The sequence below is a fragment of the Canis aureus genome, chromosome 12 (genome assembly GCF_053574225.1).
Source record: "Canis aureus isolate CA01 chromosome 12, VMU_Caureus_v.1.0, whole genome shotgun sequence".
Taxonomy (NCBI): Eukaryota; Metazoa; Chordata; class Mammalia; order Carnivora; family Canidae; genus Canis; species Canis aureus.
The window spans coordinates 62,783,599-62,804,717 of NC_135622.1; the positions used below are offsets into that span (position 1 = coordinate 62,783,599).

The following is a 21,119-nucleotide window of genomic DNA, read 5'->3' on the forward strand; positions in this document are numbered from 1 at the left end:
CTTAGCTTTTGAGACTCCAGTGTTGATCAATACGAACCTCGTCTCTCAGGGAAGCAATAAAATACTTAGCTGTAGCGACAGAATGGTATCAAGATAATAAAGAGGGGGGAAAAATGGTAAAGATACCGGGCAGGCAATGAATTTCAAAAATCAATTAGAGAATCAATGCCGTTTTCATTTTGTCACAAAACCCCTGAGTCAGACACAATGCTAGATCAAAAGCTCCCTGGTTTTATTGGCATTTCTGGCAATGTTAATTAAATGAAAACCGTCTCCTGATTGACTGATAAAGCATACAATAAGACGGAATCACAGTTACAGGCCGGGGCCCCCAGTTACCGTCGCAGGATGCTTACACAGGGTTTCTAGCAGTGGCTGCAAGCGAAGGAAAATGCCTCTTGTTCTGAGCTTGGCATTTATTAAGTATGTTAAATCATTTAAATACGATTTATGTCAGTTGACATAAACCATTACTTTGATTACTTTTTAGGTCTCATTGTTTTGTCACTCGTTTTATGACTAGTGACACATCAACTACTCAGTCTTCTTGTCTGATCTTGTCGGCCATGAGGACCACCGTTTCCAGCCTCGGCGACCCCACTTAGGGCAGGCGAGCTTGTAAGGTGGGGAAGTGCCTGTTTCCTTCAAACCCCTCTTCCTATGAGACCTGATCCTCAATGAATGTCTCAGCACAGCATGATTTGGGGGGGAGTCATGACGACAAGAAAACCAGAAAACAAAACGGAACATGACTCTTTTTTTTTTTTTAAGAAAATGAGCCCACAGCATTTGCCAATGATACATAACTCCTATTCCATAACTATGGTATCAAAACTACCCACTGTTTTGCTCTATTTTGTTTTTCAATTTTCTTATGACTTCACGCAAATTCATACTGTGTTTTCAAATCTCCAACTTTTTCAACAACCTAAGCACTGAAGATTGGAAGTGTGGAGAGGGCCAAATCCCTGCCTCTTTCTCCTGCCAGATTCTAGCCCCATTTGGTGAAGAATTTTTCAAACAAGCTGTGCTCCTGGTGAGTAAGGAAGGGGAGGCTCTGAGCAGGAGCTACACCCCCAGCCAAGGGGCGGACTGTTCAGTAGGAAAAAATGAACAAAAGGCACAGAACAGGGAGTTGTTGAAAATCCGAAAGCACACACAGAATAACTGGGAGGGATTGGGGGCAGGGACCTATGACAATAGCCAGCACAGTCGCTAAAAGCAGAGAACAGTAAGAAGTGACCAGAGGGGCAGTTCAAACACGTCTTGGAAGAGGTGAGTGGCGGACCAAGTAAAGATCGGCACTGGAGAGAGACTGGGAGTCGGGCCAGACACCTAGGCTCAGAGGTCAAGCATGAGAATCGGTGTCACACAGCATGATGTTCCTTCAGGGGAAGCAGGGCCAGCCCTCTGCTGCAGGGGAGGGTGGGGCTCAGGCCTCAACACCGCGCCTGCACCCCACCGAGGGCCTCACACCTGCACGGCCAGACATCCTCTGACCATCGCCACTGCCGTCCCTCACCTGGATCCTGCTCCTCCCCACTGCCGGCACGAGCAACATCGCTTCTGCACAACCTCTTTGTGCAGAAGACACAAGACTTGCCACTCAGAGATGCGCTCTCACGTTAGCCACAACGGCAGATGACCTGCCCGCAGAATGATTCTCAACGCCTCATCGCCAACTCCAAGACTGGATAGCAGATTCTCAGTGTTCATTTACATTCTAATTGTTTCCGTTTATAGACGTCAAGATTTTATTAGAACAGGTGACAGATCTATAAAAGTCTACATGTACCTCAAGGAATAAGTTTAATAACTAACAGACGTAAGTTCTATTCGTATGTTGCGTGACACCATTTTTCTGGTATCACGCAATGGGCTACAATATAAATGCTTCAAAAACAGACAAAACCTGCTATTTTCCTGTCACACTGATGGCATTTAACACAGATCTGAGGTATGGTCCACAGTTGCCATCACCATGCATTTGGAGGAACTTGGGCTTGATCTCATCGTACATAACACTGTCGTAAAACCCTAAAAGGTGATAGACCATTTTATAAATCGATGAGTACCTATGCCAAAAATCTTACTTCAAGGTACTTTTTCCTACCGGTAGCACACTCATCAATCACTTTACGCTTGGTATTTGAAGTCTTTGAGAAAAAAAGTGTCACAATTATCATTTCATCATCTTCCTTACTCTGCACCTGGAACGTTCACTATGGCAACCTCTCTTCTGAACCAGAAGTGAGGTGCACGTGTTCTATCCTAAAATGAAAACCTAAACAAAACCATCAAAATGCACAAGTGGGGCATTTAAAAAGTTCTTTGGCACATTTCAGAGAGTTACTATCAAAGACACGATGGAATAATTCAACCCCTGGATTCATGGCTTCTATTTCATTTTGCATTTTTAAATGTTATCACTGGGTAAAGTCTTCCTTCTGTTTTCGTAAGCCTCTCAAGTTTTCACCACAGTAACAAAGTAAACCTTGTGAGAAATCAATGGGATATTTATTCCAGTAAAAGAGAAATGGAAAGGTCTCTTTTGATCCTGATATGAGATCAAAGTGTCAAAACAGATGATGCCCAAAGCAAAACCTGTAACACTACTCTGTAGAACTCCACGTATGCATGATCCATGTGTTGTCTTGCTAGTTGATGGGGGTTTTTCTTAATGTGAGTGGCATCTCTGATCAAAAACGTTTAAATCTATTTCCAATAAATGAAATCAACATTCTGAAGTATACCAAGAAAAACTTCAAAATACCAAAAGTATCCTAAATATTGATTCTACTAGTATTGATTAGTTTTTTATTATCAGCAAAGTCAAGATCCCTTTAACACACCATGGAAAAAATTTAATGGAAAATAGCCCTTAAGAATATACACAAAAGCGAAGACAGATTCTAAGCAGAAGAATTCAGGGTTTTTACTATTCTCATCTGTATTTATAATTCTATAATATGATTTTTTCATAATTTGATAAAGTGTTCTTAATTTTTAAACCTGTGAAATTCAATTTCACAAAATAACGCCAACAATGAGTAAGGCACTGTGTGTGCCTGGTGCTAAGAAAAAAATGATAATATAGGGGTGTCCAGTGGCTCAGGCTGTTAAGTGTCTGACTCTTGATTTCAAGTTCAGGTCACAATCTCAGGGTCGTGGGATCAAGCCTCGCATTATGTGTGGAGTCTGCTTGAGATTCTCTCCCTCTCCCTCTGCTCTTCCCCCTTCCCTCTATCTCTCTTTCTCTCAAATAATTTTTACACAAAGAAAAAGAAAAATGAAAATATAAATAAAATGGAATTTCTCCTCCTAAAGGACCTGAGCCTGTGGTAGGCACCACCATTAGAGAGAATAATCGTCCCTATAATTTACTCCCCACCCTCTGGAGAAGGCACTTTATGGATATGTCTAATCTTTGTACGGACGTCACAGGTTGGACGCTTTCCCCAATTTTGCACCTAAGGCAGCTGAGCCTCGGGGTAGGAAACTGTACCCCAGACACAGTTTCTGTGTGTCCAGAGTTTGTCCCTCTTCGTTCCTTCATGTTTATCAATACTTTCAGGCTAAAAGAGCAAGGAACACGTATGCCAAGCAAATAATGTATTTTCCAAAGAATTACTCGGCCCTGAAGCCTGAGAGGGTGTTGTCTGAGCTTACGGGGACATCGCGCTGATCACCCACCCATTGCCCTCTCCCTGCAAAGTGCACACGCGCTGCTGGCTGAGATTCCAGGGGATGGAATTCGAGATAAGAAAATTGATGACACTGATTTTAACGGGAGAGTTATGAGTGGGAACAGCCAAGTGTCTAGTTTCCAACTGAAACACACTTTCCTTAAAATATTACAAACACAGATATGGTGCTCTTTTCAAGAACTTTCAAACCCATGGTCTCGATCCATTCCTGGGAGGCAAGTACACCCATAAATGCGCAATGTAACTGCTGATTGGGTTATTGAACGCAGAGAGGAGAACTCACTGCACAAGGGGCGCCTCACGAGTCTGCGGCAGAGCTGGGACGGGAACACCGCGCTTTCAGGTGGCCGCACGCGCCTCCGCACCTGACAGGTGCACTGGCAGCAGGTTCCGCAGCTCGTGTGCGTACCCCGCCCCCGCTGCTGTCACGATGCTTTTACAATTCAGTTATCTCTGAGATCATAAATAAAAATCATGACGTCGGGGTTAATTTGGCTGATAAATAAACCATCAAACAAACTTCAGAGGAAGAGACTGAGGCTCTGATCTCCTACGGGGTTATGCCAAGGTTCACGCGGCGGGAAGCGATGGACGGGGATTCCAGTGCAGGTGGATCTCATGTCAAATCCCAGGTGTCTTCCGCGTGCCGGTTTTGATTAGATAACCTTCCCCAATATTAGTATTTATGGCCCAAGTTCCTCAAGGAGCGATGAGGAAGCTAAGTGAACTAAGAAATAAGTAAAATCTTGCATACTCAGACAAAAATCATTATGGCCACTTAATCATCTAACAAATAACAGTGAGACTTTTTAAGTAGGTGCCACCTCAGCATGGAGCCCAACGCGGGGCTTGAACTCATGACCCTGAGGTCAAGGCCTGAGCTGAGGTCAAGAGTTAGACACCTAACTGACTGAGCCACCCCAGCCAGGTGTCCCACCAGTGAGGCTGATTCTGTGTAGGACGGAGCTACCGCCGGGAGGGCAGGACCATGGAGATGGACGTGTCCCCGCCTGCCACGTGGGGCCAGCTGTCCAGCCACAGCCACACCTTCCTGGGGGCTGCAAGTGGCGCGGCTGTGGGGAGCCCATCCTCCTCCTGCGCCCTTCCACGCTGACACGCTCACCCTGAGCCTGACGGGCGGGGCCCAAAGTTGTATTCCTTAAAAAGCATCTGGTGAGATTTGGGCATTTCGTGAGGTCTTCAGAACACTAAACACAAAAATTACAGAACTGGTTGGACAAACCTTTCTTTCATTATCTTCATAAGGACTTTCATCTTCTTTTTCCTATTATTAAAAAAATATGTAATCAACTCTCTGCAAGCAGGATAGTGTCAAACAACTTACCCTCCTGTTGCCCTCGCCTTCCCGGTTGGTAAGGAGGCCCTCGGCGGCTTCCCTCCTCCCATGTCCTGCCCCGCTCCTGGCACCACACCTCTCCTACTCTAAATTCTGCATTTTCACACTCTTCTAGTTAAGTACTCTATACAAAACAGGACACGTTATCTTCTCTGGGGCCTTCACTCCTTGGACGTGTGTGCGGGTCCACCTGCTGTTTGTGTGGCACCTGTGCTTCCCGTGGCGGTCAGAGCCCCAGGGGGCCCTAAGAGTGAACCCACCTGTTTCTATTTGGTGTTATCAATGTGTATATTGTGGGATATTGGATTCGGAGAGTTCTCAAGCACCCAGGTCAGTTCGCAGAGGGTGCCGTGCACACAATGTGACACAGGTAAGACGTACACACATCATTTCTATCAGTTCACAGAAGAGCTTTTCAAATGAGCTGGTGAATGATGATGGTGTGTGTTAAGGTGAAAGTATGACTGAAGCGTCAGATACAGTAGGGCCGTGACCGCTGTAGAATCAGCGTCGTCGAAGCATCCCGAGGAGGGAGTGTCGGGTGAAAGCACGGCTCTATTTTCTACCTCTGCTCTTGGTTTCACCCACTTCTGTGCCAGTAACATACATAAGGACAAAATAAGACACGTGTCAAATTCCCTGGGCTGGTGGCGAGCATCTCGTCCTGACACCTACACGGACGTAGCTCCTCCGGCCAGCAGCAGAGGGGAGGCGATGAGGAGTCTGAGCTCGGTGCACAGAGTTTCTGCTTGGGACAGTGAGACGTTTGCACATAGACGGTGCTGATGGCAGCGCAACACGGCAAAGGGACCTAGTGCCACTGAATTATACACTGAAAAATGGCTAAAATGGCAAGTTTTCTGCTTTACATATACATCTATTTCACCACAAAATATTTTAGGTGATAACAGACACCCTTATGATCAAAGAGCAGAGATACATATTTTTTAAATGTTGTTCACAATCACATGCTCTTACAACCTTGCAAGGTGATTTTCATTTTACCCCAGGGATTATATACTTAAGTTTAAGTACCTTAGCCATTGGTAGCTCAAAGCAAATCCACAAACATTTATGGGACGCCTACTGTGTAGAAGGCACTGTCCCAGACACTGTGAGGGTCACGGGAAGTGCCAAGGCATGTGCTCGGCTCCCTAAGGATTTCACAATTTAAGGGGAAGGGGGAGATAACACACCAAAAAAAAAAAAAAAACCTTAATATAGTCAGTGTCTAATAAATATCACATGACTCATTTTTCAAATCAACAGGGAAATGAAACACAAAATAAAACTGCAGTTCCCTGGGGCTACTGGGTGGCTCCGGCCGTCAGCTCAGGTCATCATCTCAGGGTCCCGGGATCGAGTCCTGTATCAGGCTTTCTACTCAGCAAAGAGTCTGCTTCTCCCTCTGCCACTCTCCTCCTGCTCGTGATTTCTCTCTCAAATAAATAAATAGTCTTTAAAAAAAAAAAACTATACTTCACTGAGAGCAGATACGGATCACTGTGGCCAACAGCCAGGAAGCATTAATTATTACTTTATTATTATTACCAGCTGTTATATTACACATAAGATGCTTGCTCTCCTTCTTGCCTCAAAAACACAGGCTAGATTTTCATGTCAATAATGAAAAACACTCACAAAGTTCTATTTCGGTCACACAAGAAGCAAAGATGGAGTGGTGTGGACCTCATAGAAGTAAACACTCCTGGACAGGAGTAACACAACACTTAGCATCACAAGGGACAGACCTGGAGCCTGACACAGTAAATGGCTGTCCTGAGACATTAGGCACGAGTAGTAGAGCTCACCGTGCAGACAGAAAGCACAGCCCTGGATTGTTCAGAACTGAGCTCAAATGCAAACTCCCCCTCTTCCTGACTGTAGGGTGGTGGTGGGTTACTCAAGCTCTCTCCTGTCTCATTGCTTCTAGGTCTACAAAGTTGGGTGCTGACACCCAGGTGAGGAGTGCACGTGAGGTGAGGCAGCCCCGGCAGCAGGGCCAAGCACAGTGCCCAGCAGAGCAAACCCCCAGCTCCCTATGCCCTCCCTGCCCCCTCACGTCTTGCCGCTGCTCCATATCACCACCTTTCCCCAGGAGCTGAGATTGCAAACCCAGACGTTTAAAAACTAGGTGAGGGGATCCCTGGCGGGGGGGGGGGGGGGGGGAGTTAAGCAATTTAGCACCTGCCTTCAGCCCAGGGCATGATCCTAGAGACCCAGGATCAAGTCCCACATTGGGCCCCCCGCATGGAGCCTACTTCTCCCTCTGCCTGTGGCTCTGCCTCTGTGTGTCTCTCATGAATAAATAAATAAAATCTTTTAAAAATAAATAAAATAAAAATAAAAACTAGATGCTCAAATTTGCCATTATTCCGATCCTGCATCAGAGTGAACATTCTGATTCACTCTAAGAAATTAAATCTACTGATTGATGTCAAGTTACTAACACCCACAAACTCCCAGAGGCCCGAGTCGATTTACATAAAGAGTCAATAAGGCAAGGATGGCAAAGTCCCGTGGCCAGTCCACGCAAGGTGCTCAGGCATAGCGCGAACTCAATGTCATCACAATGCCTGTGCCCTATTTCTAATAAAATAAAAACTGACACACATTAGTGCCCTTCTCCGCTATGCCCCCAGTGCAAACAGGTGATTTCCGCACCCCTTCACCTGACGCTCCAGGACAGACATTCCTCTGACTCCCAGAACCCAGTCTCATGCTCTGACACCAAAGCAACTAAACATTCTCTTTCCTCCTCAGTTGAAAGTCTTGCCGACTATCTAGATACACACCGTATGCTTTCACTGAAATCCGCCTCCCCATCAAAACTATGGAAGAATATAAGGAAGGAGAATTGTTTGAAAGCCCGATCCCTTTGACCATCTGTTTCAGATCATAAATGCCACTGATGTTGGAAAAACCCAAACAGACCTCCCTTCCCACAAATGCCCCTCCCAAGGTGGGCGAGAAGCCTGAGACCGTGCCGAGTGGCTCCAGCCCATCCCGGCGGCCCCCCGGGCTCACCTGCCTCTGTTCTTGAATGTGAGAACCAGGAGGCCGCCTGGCAGGTTGAAGGGTGGGGAAGGACAGCTCGTAAGGCCATCCCATATCCCCAGGTTTACTGGTAGTTCTGAAGGCTTTGGCATTAGAATGGACTAGGATGTGATACCCCAGACCTACTATACAACCCCCTGCCTGGAGCCAAAAAAATTTAAAACAAGAGGGGTGCCTGGAGGCTCAGTCCATTGAGCATCTGACTTGATTTCGGCGCAGGTCATGATCTCAGGGTGGTGCTCTGCACTCAGCACAGAGTCTGCTTAAGATTCTCTCTCTCTCTCCCTCTGCCCCTCCACACCATCTCCCACTTGCGTTTGCACGCTCTCTCTCTTTCTCTCTCTCTCTCTAAAAAAAAAAAAAAAATTAATAAGGAACTACTCTGAAAAAAAATCTAGACATGGAATTTTCAAAACAAATTCTCAAAAATCTCTTACCGACGTGAATTACGTAAAGTAAATTTTGTCTTAAACGTTCCCCCCATGATAAAGAAAAAAATGGAAATGGTAACTACCTGTGGTGGATATGTTAATCAGCTCTAAATGCCATATATTCCTCAAAAAAAAATAAGATCAAAGCAAAGTAAATTTTGTTTCCCCGATACACGTGACCTCATAGAGGGCCACAGGAACACGCTCCCTGCTCAGACGGCACATCTTCAGCATCTGGACGGGGAGAGGAGCAGCACCTGGACACAGACACCCGCAGCCAGGGTTCCCCCCTGCCTGGCTCATGCTGCCATCTGTGGAGCGTGCGCCGTCCACGTCCTGCTTTGTCCCACAAGAAGACTGTTTACACAACACGTACGCCCCACAAAGCAGGATGACCATGGTGTCCACAGACGCCTACGTAACTACACACCTCTGCTAGTCACCTTGAGACTCTTCCCTCTAAAAATATCTCTTCAAAGTTGTTGTTAAAACAGTTTTAAGTCTGTGACTGAGAACACAGTAAAACGTAACTGGGATAAGTATAGAAGCCATTAAAATTACTCACGTAATTTCTGGCACCCGAGAGACCAGATCTAAGGCACAGCCTGCCTGGGAACATGCTATGTTTCTAATTCCATGCTCATCTCTATTCTGGAATGGACTGGACTTTTAGATTCTTTCTTCATCAAACGTGAGCTCCACCCAACATGTTAAAAAGGAATAAGGAGGTGCCTTCGGCCCACACCATTAAACTCAAAATAAAAGTAGAATTGGCTCACCTTGTTGCTTTCAAGATCAGGGGGGTTATTGTGGAACTCTTCATCTTCCTTAACTATCTCAGCTGGTGTCTAGAGAGAAAACACACCACGTTTGGATTTAGTGGCAGTCAAGCTTTGTGAAACCCCATGAAGGAGCAAAGGGCGGTGAAATAGTGCAACTCTGTGAACCACTTCTGTGGACAGAGCTGAAAATACTGCCGTTTTTTCCACGGTGGTTACTTCAAACCCAGAACTGTGTCTGCCTTTTTACCTTTTGCTCCACTTATGAAATCCTAACCTATTCAACAAAATTGTCGGGGAAACCTTTAAGGAGGAACACTAGAAACCCCTTTCATGTAAATAGGAATGGCTCATCCCTCCAGATGCCTCCGGCCCGCAGGTAATAAATGCCCATGATCCTCCGTCCACCCCTGAGGACCCCAACCAGTGTCCTCCTTCCCTGTGTTCGAGACCCGCCCGCCACCGCCTGGGTGGTCCCGCTCCACACACAGTGGTGCCGCTCACATCCTCGCATATCATGCTCCTGGTTTCATGATTCACTGGCTAAAAGCAGTGAGCTCCGTGTAACTGGTGCCCTGGAGCCTCTCCGCCAGACGAAAGCCATGTGGTTCTGTGGCTAAGAAAGAAAGGGCCCCCCCAAGGGTTACTTCCATCGTAGTTCTGTACCAGTCAGAGTGGGCGCAGCAAGTGCACACGCCTCACGTCCACTGCGGGCTGGCATACAACGACAGGGAATGCGAACCAGCGTGGCCCCCAAGAAGCTCACTCATATGGGGAGACAAATGTTAATTGAGTCGCACAAGTAAGTATAAAACCACGACTGTGATATGCTTTGTAAGAGAGATACGTGGAGCTAATAGGATGTACCAGGGTTTACCATACACTCTGGTGTGACTACAACTTGAAATATGAGGGATAAAAAAAAATACATAAAAAGGCAAAGAATATTCCAGATAAAGGCAAGGGCACGTGGAGGCCCTGCTGCAGGAAGGAGCACTGAGTTTGAGGGGTTTCAGGGATGGTTGGACAGTGGAGAAAAAGAGATCACAGTAATTTAGCCAGGGGATGGTGGTAGTCAGGATGGCCGATTCTAGACGTATCTAGGAGGTCACACTTGCAGGCGTTGAGGTGGTCTGGATATGGAGGAGGTGAAACGATCAGTCTCAGGAATATCTCTACGTTTCTCTTTGTCTTACTGGATGGACGGGCATCATACACCCCCTGACGGGAAGAGAGCAAGGTGTGCAGACGGTGTGGAAGGACACGTGTTCATTCTCACTGTGAACTTCAGTATCTCGGAACGTCCAACAGGTGATGTCAGTTCACAGTATGTGTGTGTGTGTGTGTGTGTGTGTGAATATATGTGTGTGTGTGTGTGTGTGGATATGTGGGTGCATGGCTGTGTATATGTGTGTGTAGAGGTATGTATGTGTCTGGATCTACAAAAGATGTATGTGTGTGTTCATCTAGATGTGTGTGTATGTGTCTCTGGGTGTGTGTTTATAGAAGTAAATATGTGTCTCTGGATGTGTGTGTGTGTCTCTGGATGTGTGTGCATGTGTGTGCATCTGCATCTGGAGCCCAGAAAAGAGACCTGCAGAGAGAGTGGCACCGCCTGACAGAGTTTTCAATCTGGGGAGATGACCTAGAGCAAGAAGAACATTGCCCTGCCCTGACCCATGCTGACCTCTAACATTCCAAGCCAACTGGAGGATCAGAAGCCTATGGAGAAGGAGAATGGGGCCCCCGGGCGGCTCAGCGGCAAGAGCATGAGACCCTCAATCTCAAGTTCGTGACTTAGAGCCCCAGTTGGGTGTAGAGAGGACTTAAAAAATAACACTTTAAAAAAAAAGAGAATGAGAATGAGAACAAGAATGAGAGGCTAGACAGATGGAAGGAAAATCGGGAGCCGGTGGGTCTTACCAAAGGAAGAGGGCGCTTGAGGAAAAGGGAGCGGCCTGAAGTGTCGGCTGGAGGAGAAAGGTCAAGTGCCCTGAGAACTGAGAAGTGTGTTGGATTTGGGGCATGAGGCAGCGAGCTGTTCTGTGTGCCTGTGGACAGAAGCCGGAAGAGGCAGAGGAGAGGAGAGGAGAGGAGAGGAGAGGAGAGGAGAGGAGAGGAGAGGAGAGGAGACAGAGGAATTGGGGAGAGGAGGGACCATCCCTCCAAGGACTGCTCGCAGAGGAAGGAGGCCAAGGAGGGACGGTTCTGGTTATAACCGGCTCGCTTCCAGCATGCGTAGCATCCAGCCAGGAGTCCGACCTACCCAAAAAAGGCGAGACAAATAACCTGAGAGCGCCAGACCCTTGAACGGTTCAGAGGGGACAGGATCCAAAGCCCAGGAGAAGGCAGGAAGACGGGCAGCTCCATTGTGATGACGGGAAGGTGCAGAGGGATTTGTGCGTAGACACCAGAGCTACCTAGCTCACAACCAGTCCCTACCTCACCCCTCGCTGAAAGAAAAATCACATAATTAAGGAGAGCCCAGGCCACTTTCCAGACACCAGACGCAGACCCTGGTTAGTCTACACCACCGGAGGCCCATGGCGTCTCCCCAACTACGGCAAGGACTAGGTCAAGACACCATAGAGTTCAGGAGGGCCCCTGGGTATGACTGTTCTCACCACCTGATAAAGGCACAAGGGAGGGAAGTGGGGTCTCCATTCGTCACATTAGCCTTCACGTCTCAACGTGCCGCTGACAGCAGAGGAAACGTCTTGAGACCGTGAGGAAACAAGCCTGAGGCCCGAAGTCGATGTGCAGAGGAAGGCGGGCGCAGCGACGCCAGCGACCGGCCCGGGATGACACGGCTGGGCCGGCCGACCCTGCAAGCTCCCATGACGCAGGGGCCTCCAGACTCTGGATAAGTGTCCCTCACGTGTGAGCCGCTTCTCGTGGGTTGCTGTTCTTTCCAGCTAGAAGCATCCGAACAGATAAACTGCTAATTATGCTTTTTAATTTATTCATTAAAGGGAGTACCCCAGGGACCTTAGTGAGCCTAATCCGAGCTACTCCCTGCACCTACAAAGCTTAAAGCTTAAAGCTCCATTATGTCTTTTCTAATTAAACAAGTTGGAGATTATACAAATGCATACTGACCTTCTCCTAATTAATCCAAATTATTTTGGTTTTACATTAGCTCATGTCTCATTCTTAGCTCTTTCTCTGGAGTGAAATGAATTAAAGTTCAGGTGCATTGCTCGGGTTGCCACAGGGAATCTAAGCAAAGCCGCTCTCTGCTGGGACTGGCCCCGGGGGACTCTCTGAAAATGACCACGTTTCAGTAGATGTCAGGAGCCAACCCGGTCCCCTGATTTCCCTTCTCAAGCATCCACTGGATGTGCCCAGCGCCCGCTGGGGAATGACGACGTAACGGCGCTCTGGAGAGTGGAATTGGTGAAAAATGCTAAAGTATCTCTCCCTTCCCCCAGAAAAACTCAAAAGTCAGAGTCCTGCGCCAAAGAGAACCCACCATTCTAGGCACTTTTCTGTCTTTTAAGATATTTATAAAAATCAACATGACCTTAACTCTGGCAGAAGACATTGCTTTTGTGAAAAATGCGCACCTTGATCAAGGAAGGATTTCAACCTCAGTGTGTTACTATCTGGGTGGCATTTTGTGTAAATTATAAGAGCTAAGAAATGTTTCCTTAACATTGGGGTATAATAACTCACAACTTTGGGGATCCCTGGGTGGCACAGCGGTTTGGCGCCTGCCTTTGGCCTAGGGCGCGATCCTGGAGACCCGGGATCGAATCCCACATCAGGCTCCCGGTGCATGGAGCCTGCTTCTCCCTCTGCCTATGTCTCTGCCTCTCTCTCTCTCTCTCTGTGACTATCATAAATAAATAAAAATTTTTAAAAATTTAAAAAAAAAATAACTCACGACTTTGAAATAGAAGCCGGTGTAAAAATTTATCTCCCCCAGAGAGTCAAAGCTGATAGAGCATCTTCTCTTTTAGACCTCCACCCAAGGCCTGCTGATAGAAATGTCGGCAAGGGGATACAGTGTGTGCTATTAACACCAGAGAGAGGGACACTTGGGTGGCTCCGTGGTTGAGCGTCTGCCGTTGGCTCAGGTCATGACCCTGGGCCCCGGGATCGAGTCCCCCATTGGGCTCCCTGCATGGAGCCTGCTTCTCCCTCTGCCTGTGGCTCTGCCTTTTTCTCTGTCTCTCATGAACAAATAAATAAAATCTTTTTTAAAAACATAAAACTAGAGAGAAACAAAAAGCATTGGAAATAATTTGTAATATCTTAAAAACACAAACTCGAAAGGAAACAACATAGTACAGGAAAAAAGAAAATGTGAGTCAAGACCAACTATAATCCAGCGTAACACTTGGTAACATCCCAGTGCCAGACCCTAGGGCTCTCTCCCCGTCCCTTGCATTGTGTTTCCCACACGCTACGCCTTCCGTCTTGGTCAGGAGCCACTTGGTTCAGGACTAATAGGGTTCGGTGACACTGAAGCTTTAGCAGCGACAACACACGTAAGCGAGATCATGTGGTTACTGAGAAGAGCGCCGCTGACCTGGCATCTCGACCTCGTTTCTCCCATGAGCCAACGACGGCCATCAGTGGAATTCTACAAGCGTCTCAGCGCCAAGTTGAGAAAAGCTTGGGGATGCGCTCTCACCACCAGGAGCCCAACGTGAGCAGGAGAAAGAGGCTCTACCGAAGCAACTGCAAATGTCTCCATTGGGAGAAAACCAAGAGACAGAAGGTGGAGGCTAGAAACAGTGGTGTGCATCGCTGCAAGGACGCATCGATCTTTGTGAATAAATCACAAAGAAAATGGGTAGGAAATATCAGAAAGGGAGAGAGAACATAAAGAATCCTAAGTCTGGGAAACGAACTAGGGGTGGTGGAAGGGGAGGAGGGCGGGGGGTGGGGGTGAATGGGTGACGGGCACTGAGGGGGGCACTTGACGGGATGAGCACTGGGGGTTATTCTGTATGTTGGCAAATTGAACACCAATAAAAAATAAATTTATTATTAAAAAAAATCACAAAGAAAACAACCGGAAGACAGGACCACAAAAACAGGACATTTTAGGAATCAGAACGCAGGTCAAAACGTGCAATCAACCATCCTCCTGGACTGTCAGGGAGCAATGCTCAGAGCAGCTGTGGCCTCTCTGCTCATCGCTGTTCCCGACACCCCCGCCCCACTTTCTGATCCCCCCGTCCTCCCCTCTCTGTGCAGCAACAAGAGATTCTCAAACCAACTCAGAAGTACAAAAGTTTCTAGCCCTTGGAACACAGGCAAGATGAGAGGCCACAGTGTGAGTCTCGCTCATTACCACAAAAGGTGGACATTCCATGACGTCACCCAGCAGGAGCAAAGGACAGCCCACCCTCTCCGTTGATCGGGACTTGGAGTCCTCGCCTAGGGGAGGGAGTTCAGCGACACGGCGATGTTGCCATGGTGAGTGGAGCGGCCTCTAGCACGTTCGCCCCTCGCCGAGGCTCCCTCCAGTCCTCTGCTGGCAACTGGTGCTCTCGACTGCAAGTGAGTACGCTCAGCTCCAACGACGCCCTCAGGCTTGGGGGACGCCCAGTTCTTGAGGTTCCCCTCACCAGTCTAGGCTGGACTCCAAATTCATAAATGGAGTCACTGAGATGTTATATTTTGTAATATTGTATCTTCACAGCAACAGTAAAGTGAAGACAAGGTGAGGCCCCGGGGATAAGGAATAACATGTGACAGGACACCTGCGTTGCTCAGCGGTTGAGCCTCTGCCTTCGGCTTGGGATGTGAACCCAGGGTCTCAGGATCGAGTCCCACTTCGGGCTCCCCGCAGGGAGCCTGCATTTCCCCCTGCCTGTGTCTCTGCCTCTCTTTCTGCATCCCTCATGAATAAAAAATAAAAAGTAACATGTGACATCATCAGGCTCACCCACAAGGTGAAAACCAGTTCCTCAAAAACACGAGCAAAGTACTCCAGGTTATTATAAAAGCCAACACTATAAGCTAATAGTTTAATACGGAGGCCAGACCCTCCTTCATTAACGGGCTGGGAAGTCCCAAGGGCATCAGTGGGAGCATCTTCCTCCCCCCACAAGGAAACCAGCAGCCGCAACACGTGCCCAGAGCTCACTCAGCACGCAAACACAGAACCAAGACAAACACGTGGTTCTCCAGGCGTGGGGGCCACTCTGGGGCAAACCCCCACCCGGGCTGGGCCACTCTGATCGAACCCCCACCCGGGCCAGGTCTGCAGGTAGCAGAGTGTCCGTCCCCTGCGTGAGGACCCCACCCGGCGGACCCGCCAAACCACATCCTGCTGCCCTGCTCCACAACACCACCTTCTTCTCCCCTCCCCCAGGGCAGAAAACCACCCCTTGGACACTGCATGGTGGCAGGGCCTACGCCGTGCTTCACGGGGATCCCAGAAGGAAAATCATTCCTGGGGAAGGAAACCGGCGTTAACCCAAAAGCTTACACGTTAGTCTAATGTTAGGACTTCTCTGCAACACCGACTATGCTAACGCGCACCGTGGTCTCCCGGGGGACGGACGGGGAAGGCCGTGACCTCGGGGAGTCCTGTCCTCAAAGACACAGAACTCAGTCCGGGGACGGGTCTGTCTACAAACTTCAGCTCAACCTGCCCCGCGGGGCATCCGTCTATCCAATCCCTTGGGACCCTCTTGCGTCTGTCCCCTGGGACTTACGGAGCCCAAGCCGAGCCCCTGCCGGGGGGCGGGGGGGAAGGGCGGGCGGTAAGCGGACCTCCAGGTGTGCCGGGCGCCCACCACCCCACCACCCGCTCAGCTCCTCCAGCCGCTCGTCTCCAGCCCCGCAGGTGGCAGCAGGTGTGTGTCTCTGCTCACATGCACGTGCACGCGCTACCCCCCACTGGCCCAGCCCCCACACCTCTCATTTTTAAGCCCATGAGGCAGCCGAGCTGGGAGTCCCATGGCCTCCTTGTCCTTCAAAGCTGCAGAACTTGCTCTGACATCATCCCCTGACACCCAGGCAGCCCCAGGCACCGCCACCCACCACCCACCCCTTGGGAGAGGCGTGGTTAGACAGCGGCAGCGGCTCTCCTGACCCCCGGGCCTGGCCTCCTCCTCCCTCTGACCTTCCTGACCCCCTCCATGGAGGAGTGCCCCGTCAGCCCCCAGAGCCCCTCCTTCCCTCCACTACTCACCCTTCTGGGGAGCCCCCATCACCGCACTGCCCCGAATACCACGGAAATCAAACACTAGCGACGCAAACTCCCCAGAATGTTTCTCGGTCACAGTGATGGAGATTGCATGACACTAGGGACTACACTTGTGCTGCAAACCTGCCCAGAACGGGAACACCCCGAGGACCCTAACCAGCGTTGGAGGGGGGCCGGGTGCTAATTTCTGGTATAACCCTAACTGTCGAAAATGTCTGCATTTAGTTATTACAAAAATCCTTAAATGTGCAATAAACATACATGGTTAGTTTGGGTTTTAAGAGAGAACTGAATCTTCTGGTCATTTCTCGCCACGTCGAGGAAAAGAATAAATGCTATCACTGGCAATTTAGAGAACACAACAGGACCCCCGGGGAAAGTGCTCCAGATGCCAGAGGAAGTGGCCAGGGCCGGACGTGGTCTGTCTCGTTCGTAAAATATACCACGGGAAAGAAAAATAGAATAAAGTGAGAAAATTACGCGCGATCTTCCAAAGGGGAGCGGAAAGCTCGCTGTCGCCCGGGCTTCGGCTCTAACCACACGTGCAGGACTGACGCCGAGTCCACGTCAGAGGGGGGAAAACAGAGCTCTGATGCCCACGTGGAACTTGCACAGGACGCTGGGGCGCCGGGGGGGGCTCCATCGGTGCAGTGTCTGCCTTGGCTCAGGTCATGATCTCAGGGCCCTGGGATCGAGCCCCACACCCTGCTCCCTGCTCAGCGGGGCTCTGCTGCGCCCTCTGCCCCTCCCCCTGTTCGTGCTCTCTCTTAAATAAACAAATAAAATCTTACTAAAAAATAAGAAATGTGTTTCTAGTGCCCTCAGGTGGATACTGGGGACAAAGCTGTGCATCTCAGAGCCCACCCGGCCCGCCGGCCCTTTGCAGGACCAGGGGCTGGGGACAGAGACCCGTGGAGACGCACCTGCAGCGGGTGGGCGCGGGGCGAGCCGGGCTGGAACCAGGCCCCTGTGCTTCTGCTCCCATCCAGGCTGGGGTGGCCCCCTCACGCCTCACCCACTTCCCTCCACCTCATGCCTCTGTGAGCCCCAAGGAGGTGGGGCGGGGGCACACCAGGCCTAGAACCAGGTACTCACAAGTGCAGGACCTCACTTTGCCCCCCAGGAGCCATCCAGGGGCATCAATGCCCACAGCACGGGTGAGGGGGAGGGGGTCAGACGGCCAAGCAGTGGGAGAACTGCGATCCCCAACCACGTCACCTGGTGCCCCACGCATCCCAGCACCCTGTGGTGCCGCCGGTGGTTTCTGAGGGCCTCCCCTGCCAGGCACCGTCCCGGGGACAAGGCTGACGGCAACGAGCACAGCAGGCCGACCCCGTCCTCACCGTGAGGGAAACGGACAGCACTCAAGTGACAACACAGCTGACTACGCGGTCACAAACCTGACAGGACCTCACCAGTCTAGGCTGGACTCCAAATTCATAACGGTCCCCATAGCAGAAGAACCCACCAGGGAGAGTAGCGGGCAGGAAAACGTGTGATGCAGGACCTGAGGGATGAGCAGTCACTGACCAGAGGGGGCAGAGAACAATCTAGAGCCTGGGTGAGCCTGGGAGTCGGGGGAGGAGGAGACTGCAGCCAGGCGGGGCTGACGGAGCCGAAGGAAGAAGGCCGAGGGCACGGTCACACGACACCTGCTACCCACCTGGTCCACGGGCACCTCCACCTGCACATCCTTGTCTTCTCTGACTTCCGGCGCTCCCTGGGTTTCCGTGCTAGGAGTCTGCGCTTTGTACACGTCGCCTTCTAGAGAAAAACAGCACAAACAGGTTTTCATGCCAATGCCCACTGCACATCTTCTGGCCCAAACCAAAGTCATGGCTCGGCGACCTCTGGGCTTCCTCTGCCCAGGGCCCAGGTCAGAAAGAAACTCTGAGAACCCCGCACACATCACAATCACGGTCTGGGCACACGCACCTCTGTCACTCCCAGATGACTTCAAGAACGTATTTTGTTTTATTTTTTTTACCTTTTATTTATTTATGATAGTCATACAGAGAGAGAGAGAGGCAGAGACAGAGGCAGAGGGAGAAGCAGGCTCCATGCACCGGGAGCCCGACGTGGGATTCGATCCCGGGTCTCCAGGATCGCGCCCTGGGCCAAAGGCAGGCGCTAAACCGCTGCGCCACCCAGGGATCCCAAGAACGTATTTTGAAGTAATGAACAAAATGAGTTTTGACAAACGAGGTGTTAAAATCGCACGGTGTGACATAGTCCCCGGAGCTGACACAAAAACCATCTCATCAGCGTTACGACTGGGTGTATCACGTGCTTACAGAATCCCGGGGGTCTGGAGAACCTCATCCTCCACCTGAGACTAGGTGACAGCAAAAGAAAAAGCAGGAGCCCGGCCCCTTCCCTCAACGCCCAGAGGAGGTACCCGCGGCGGCCAGGGGCGCAGGGACCCCAGCTCTTTCCATTCCTTGTCCTTCCCACCCCCGTCCTGGCCCCCGGCCCCCCAAGGACCCTCCCGCAGTCCTGGGCGGAAGCGGTGAAGGTAAGGAGGAGGCAGATGCAGCATCCGTCAGGTCCCCCACGGCGCTTCCAGGCTCCCCTCTGCGTGCTTGAACTTAAGAGCCTCCGATGGACCCGTCTACACTGCGTCCGTTTGTAAACGAGGAATGAGCCGAGGGCCCCAGGCTTGGGAGGGCAGTAGGAACCCGGGTCCCAACACCCCGCTTCCCGGAGGGAAGGTCAGATGCGTGCCGGGCCATCCCAGCCACGAAAGACAGGCTTGGCCAAGAAGGAAATGTTACATGCGCTGATTAAATTCTCTATTAGCGGTGACATATTACAGTATTTCGGGGACTATGGGGCAACAGGCTCTGGTCTTGGGCCCATCCTGGCCGTGGTCAGGCTGCATCAGCACGTGGTGTCAGCTGCGCCCAGCAGGCAGGAGTGCCATGGAAGGACAGGTGTCTCAGTACCCACCCCCCTGTCCAGACCAGTGTCTGGGGCACAGCGGGACCGGGCCCCCGGGCCTCCAGAGGTGCCCTGCGGGACAGGGACCCAGGGGCACAGCAGGACAGGGTCCCCAGGGTACAGTGGCACAGGCCCCCGAGGCCCCACCAGACAGGGCCCCCGGGAGCAGTGGGACAGGACCATCATCTGGGACAGGAAAGCCCAGAGCGGGCAGGCAGCAGGAGAGAAGCGCAGGGAGACAGTAGAAACTGTCACCTGGAAGCAAGCAGAGGGCTCCCCGGAAGCTAGGAGACAATCAGAGCATAAAGAGGAGGAAGCCTGACCCGCGGTGTGTGGGGAGGACCCAGGAAGGGGAAGTCTTCAAGAAAAATGATGCCCCCAAACTGTCAGATGCTGCAGAGTAGCAAAGCAGAGCCCCCCTTCCCCTGGTCCTATGCTCCGCGTCACCAGCCACCCACGAAGCACCTGCGACACACGCTGAAGGGACCCCAGGTGGCCGGCTCCCAGCCAGGGCTCCGCAAAACAGAAGCAGGAGCGGAACAAGTATTTTTTTTTAATTATTTCATTTTAAAATCAGCTCCACGGGCGCCTGGGTAGTTCAGTTTGTGAAGCGTCTGCCTTTGGCTCAGGTCATGATCCCGGGGTCCCGGGATCGAGTTCCGCACCGAAGAGGAGCCTGCTTCTCCCTCTCCTTCTGCAGCTCCCCACTGCTTGTGTGCTCGCTCACTCTCTCTGTCTCTCTCAAATAAATAAAATCTTTAAAAAATAAATAAAAATAAAATAAAATCAGCACCAAAGTCTAATCTTTCAAATGTCCCTCACCCTCAAAAAAAAAAAAAAAAAATCAGGCGGATTTTAGTTTTGCATTTCCCCCCAAAGGCTGATTGGTTTGCGGGTTGTTTGCTGTGTCGTCGGCCCTCAGGGTGAGAGCTCGCGCCTGCCCTGATGTGCACGGGGAGGACTGAACTCCTGCATCGATCCGGGAGGGCTTCCTGGGTGGAGAAGTCCATCGCCTTCACCAGCGGGATTTTGTTTCCCTCCTCCCACTACCACGGCCCTTGGAGCTGAAGGTCTCGTAATAAATCAGAAAGTCACAAGTGTCAAAATCAGACAGTTACAAGCCTTCTCCCTGCAGCATGAAACTGACCCCCCAAAAAACAAACAAAAAAAAAACACATTCTTAAAATGGCAGCATTTTTAACGCCCATTAAAAATGATGAAATCCACATTACCTGCGCCGTTTGGTATTAAAGAGTCTACCAGCATTTTCTTCTTCCCCTCTTTGGCATAAAACACAGAATCCTGTTCCTTACGGGAAATGTTGTATTTATGAGGTTCTTTTCCTTGGGAATCCTCCTAAGGCACAAACCAAGAATGAAAACTACATTAGGAACAGCGGCGAGCCATGAGTCTGACCCCTGGGCAAGCGCCGGCCTCGTTCGGGCGCCCGGAGGAGACCTCCCTCCCGGCACCGTCTGGACGCCTCAGTCCCTTACGCTTGTCTCCAGCAAAGTGGCACAAACACTCCCCTCCCTGGGTGAGGTCAGCACCTCCGGAGGTGCCCCCATAAGGCCTGACACAGCGAGGGGCGGCTTTGGAAAGGGCACAGGTGCGTCTGAGGAGGCCCGTGTGGTTTTAGACACACCTGGAAGCTTCAGGAATAAACGCCCCTGTTTC

General features: G+C 50.4%; 1 protein-coding gene across 12 annotated transcripts in view; it reads right to left on the reverse strand.

Annotated features, from left to right (window-relative positions):
• Positions 1 to 21,119, reverse strand: part of DCDC2C (doublecortin domain containing 2C) — a 94,013-nt gene that overhangs the window by 33,271 nt on the left and 39,623 nt on the right. For 7 of the 12 annotated variants that reach the window (XR_013349893.1, XR_013349890.1, XR_013349894.1 and 4 more), the window contains exons 7-10: positions 20,675 to 20,798; positions 18,166 to 18,266; positions 9,332 to 9,400; positions 4,951 to 4,992 (exon numbers count right to left, since the gene is read on the reverse strand). Coding sequence is in view for 6 of the 12 variants with exons in the window: in XM_077844241.1 (XP_077700367.1) it covers positions 4,951 to 4,992; positions 9,332 to 9,400; positions 18,166 to 18,266; positions 20,675 to 20,798 (336 nt within the window). In the remaining 6 variants the exon portion in view is untranslated. The remainder of the gene's footprint in view (positions 1 to 4,950; positions 4,993 to 9,331; positions 9,401 to 18,165; positions 18,267 to 20,674; positions 20,799 to 21,119) is intronic. The other 5 variants (XR_013349891.1, XM_077844243.1, XM_077844240.1 and 2 more) reach the window with 2 other exon arrangements.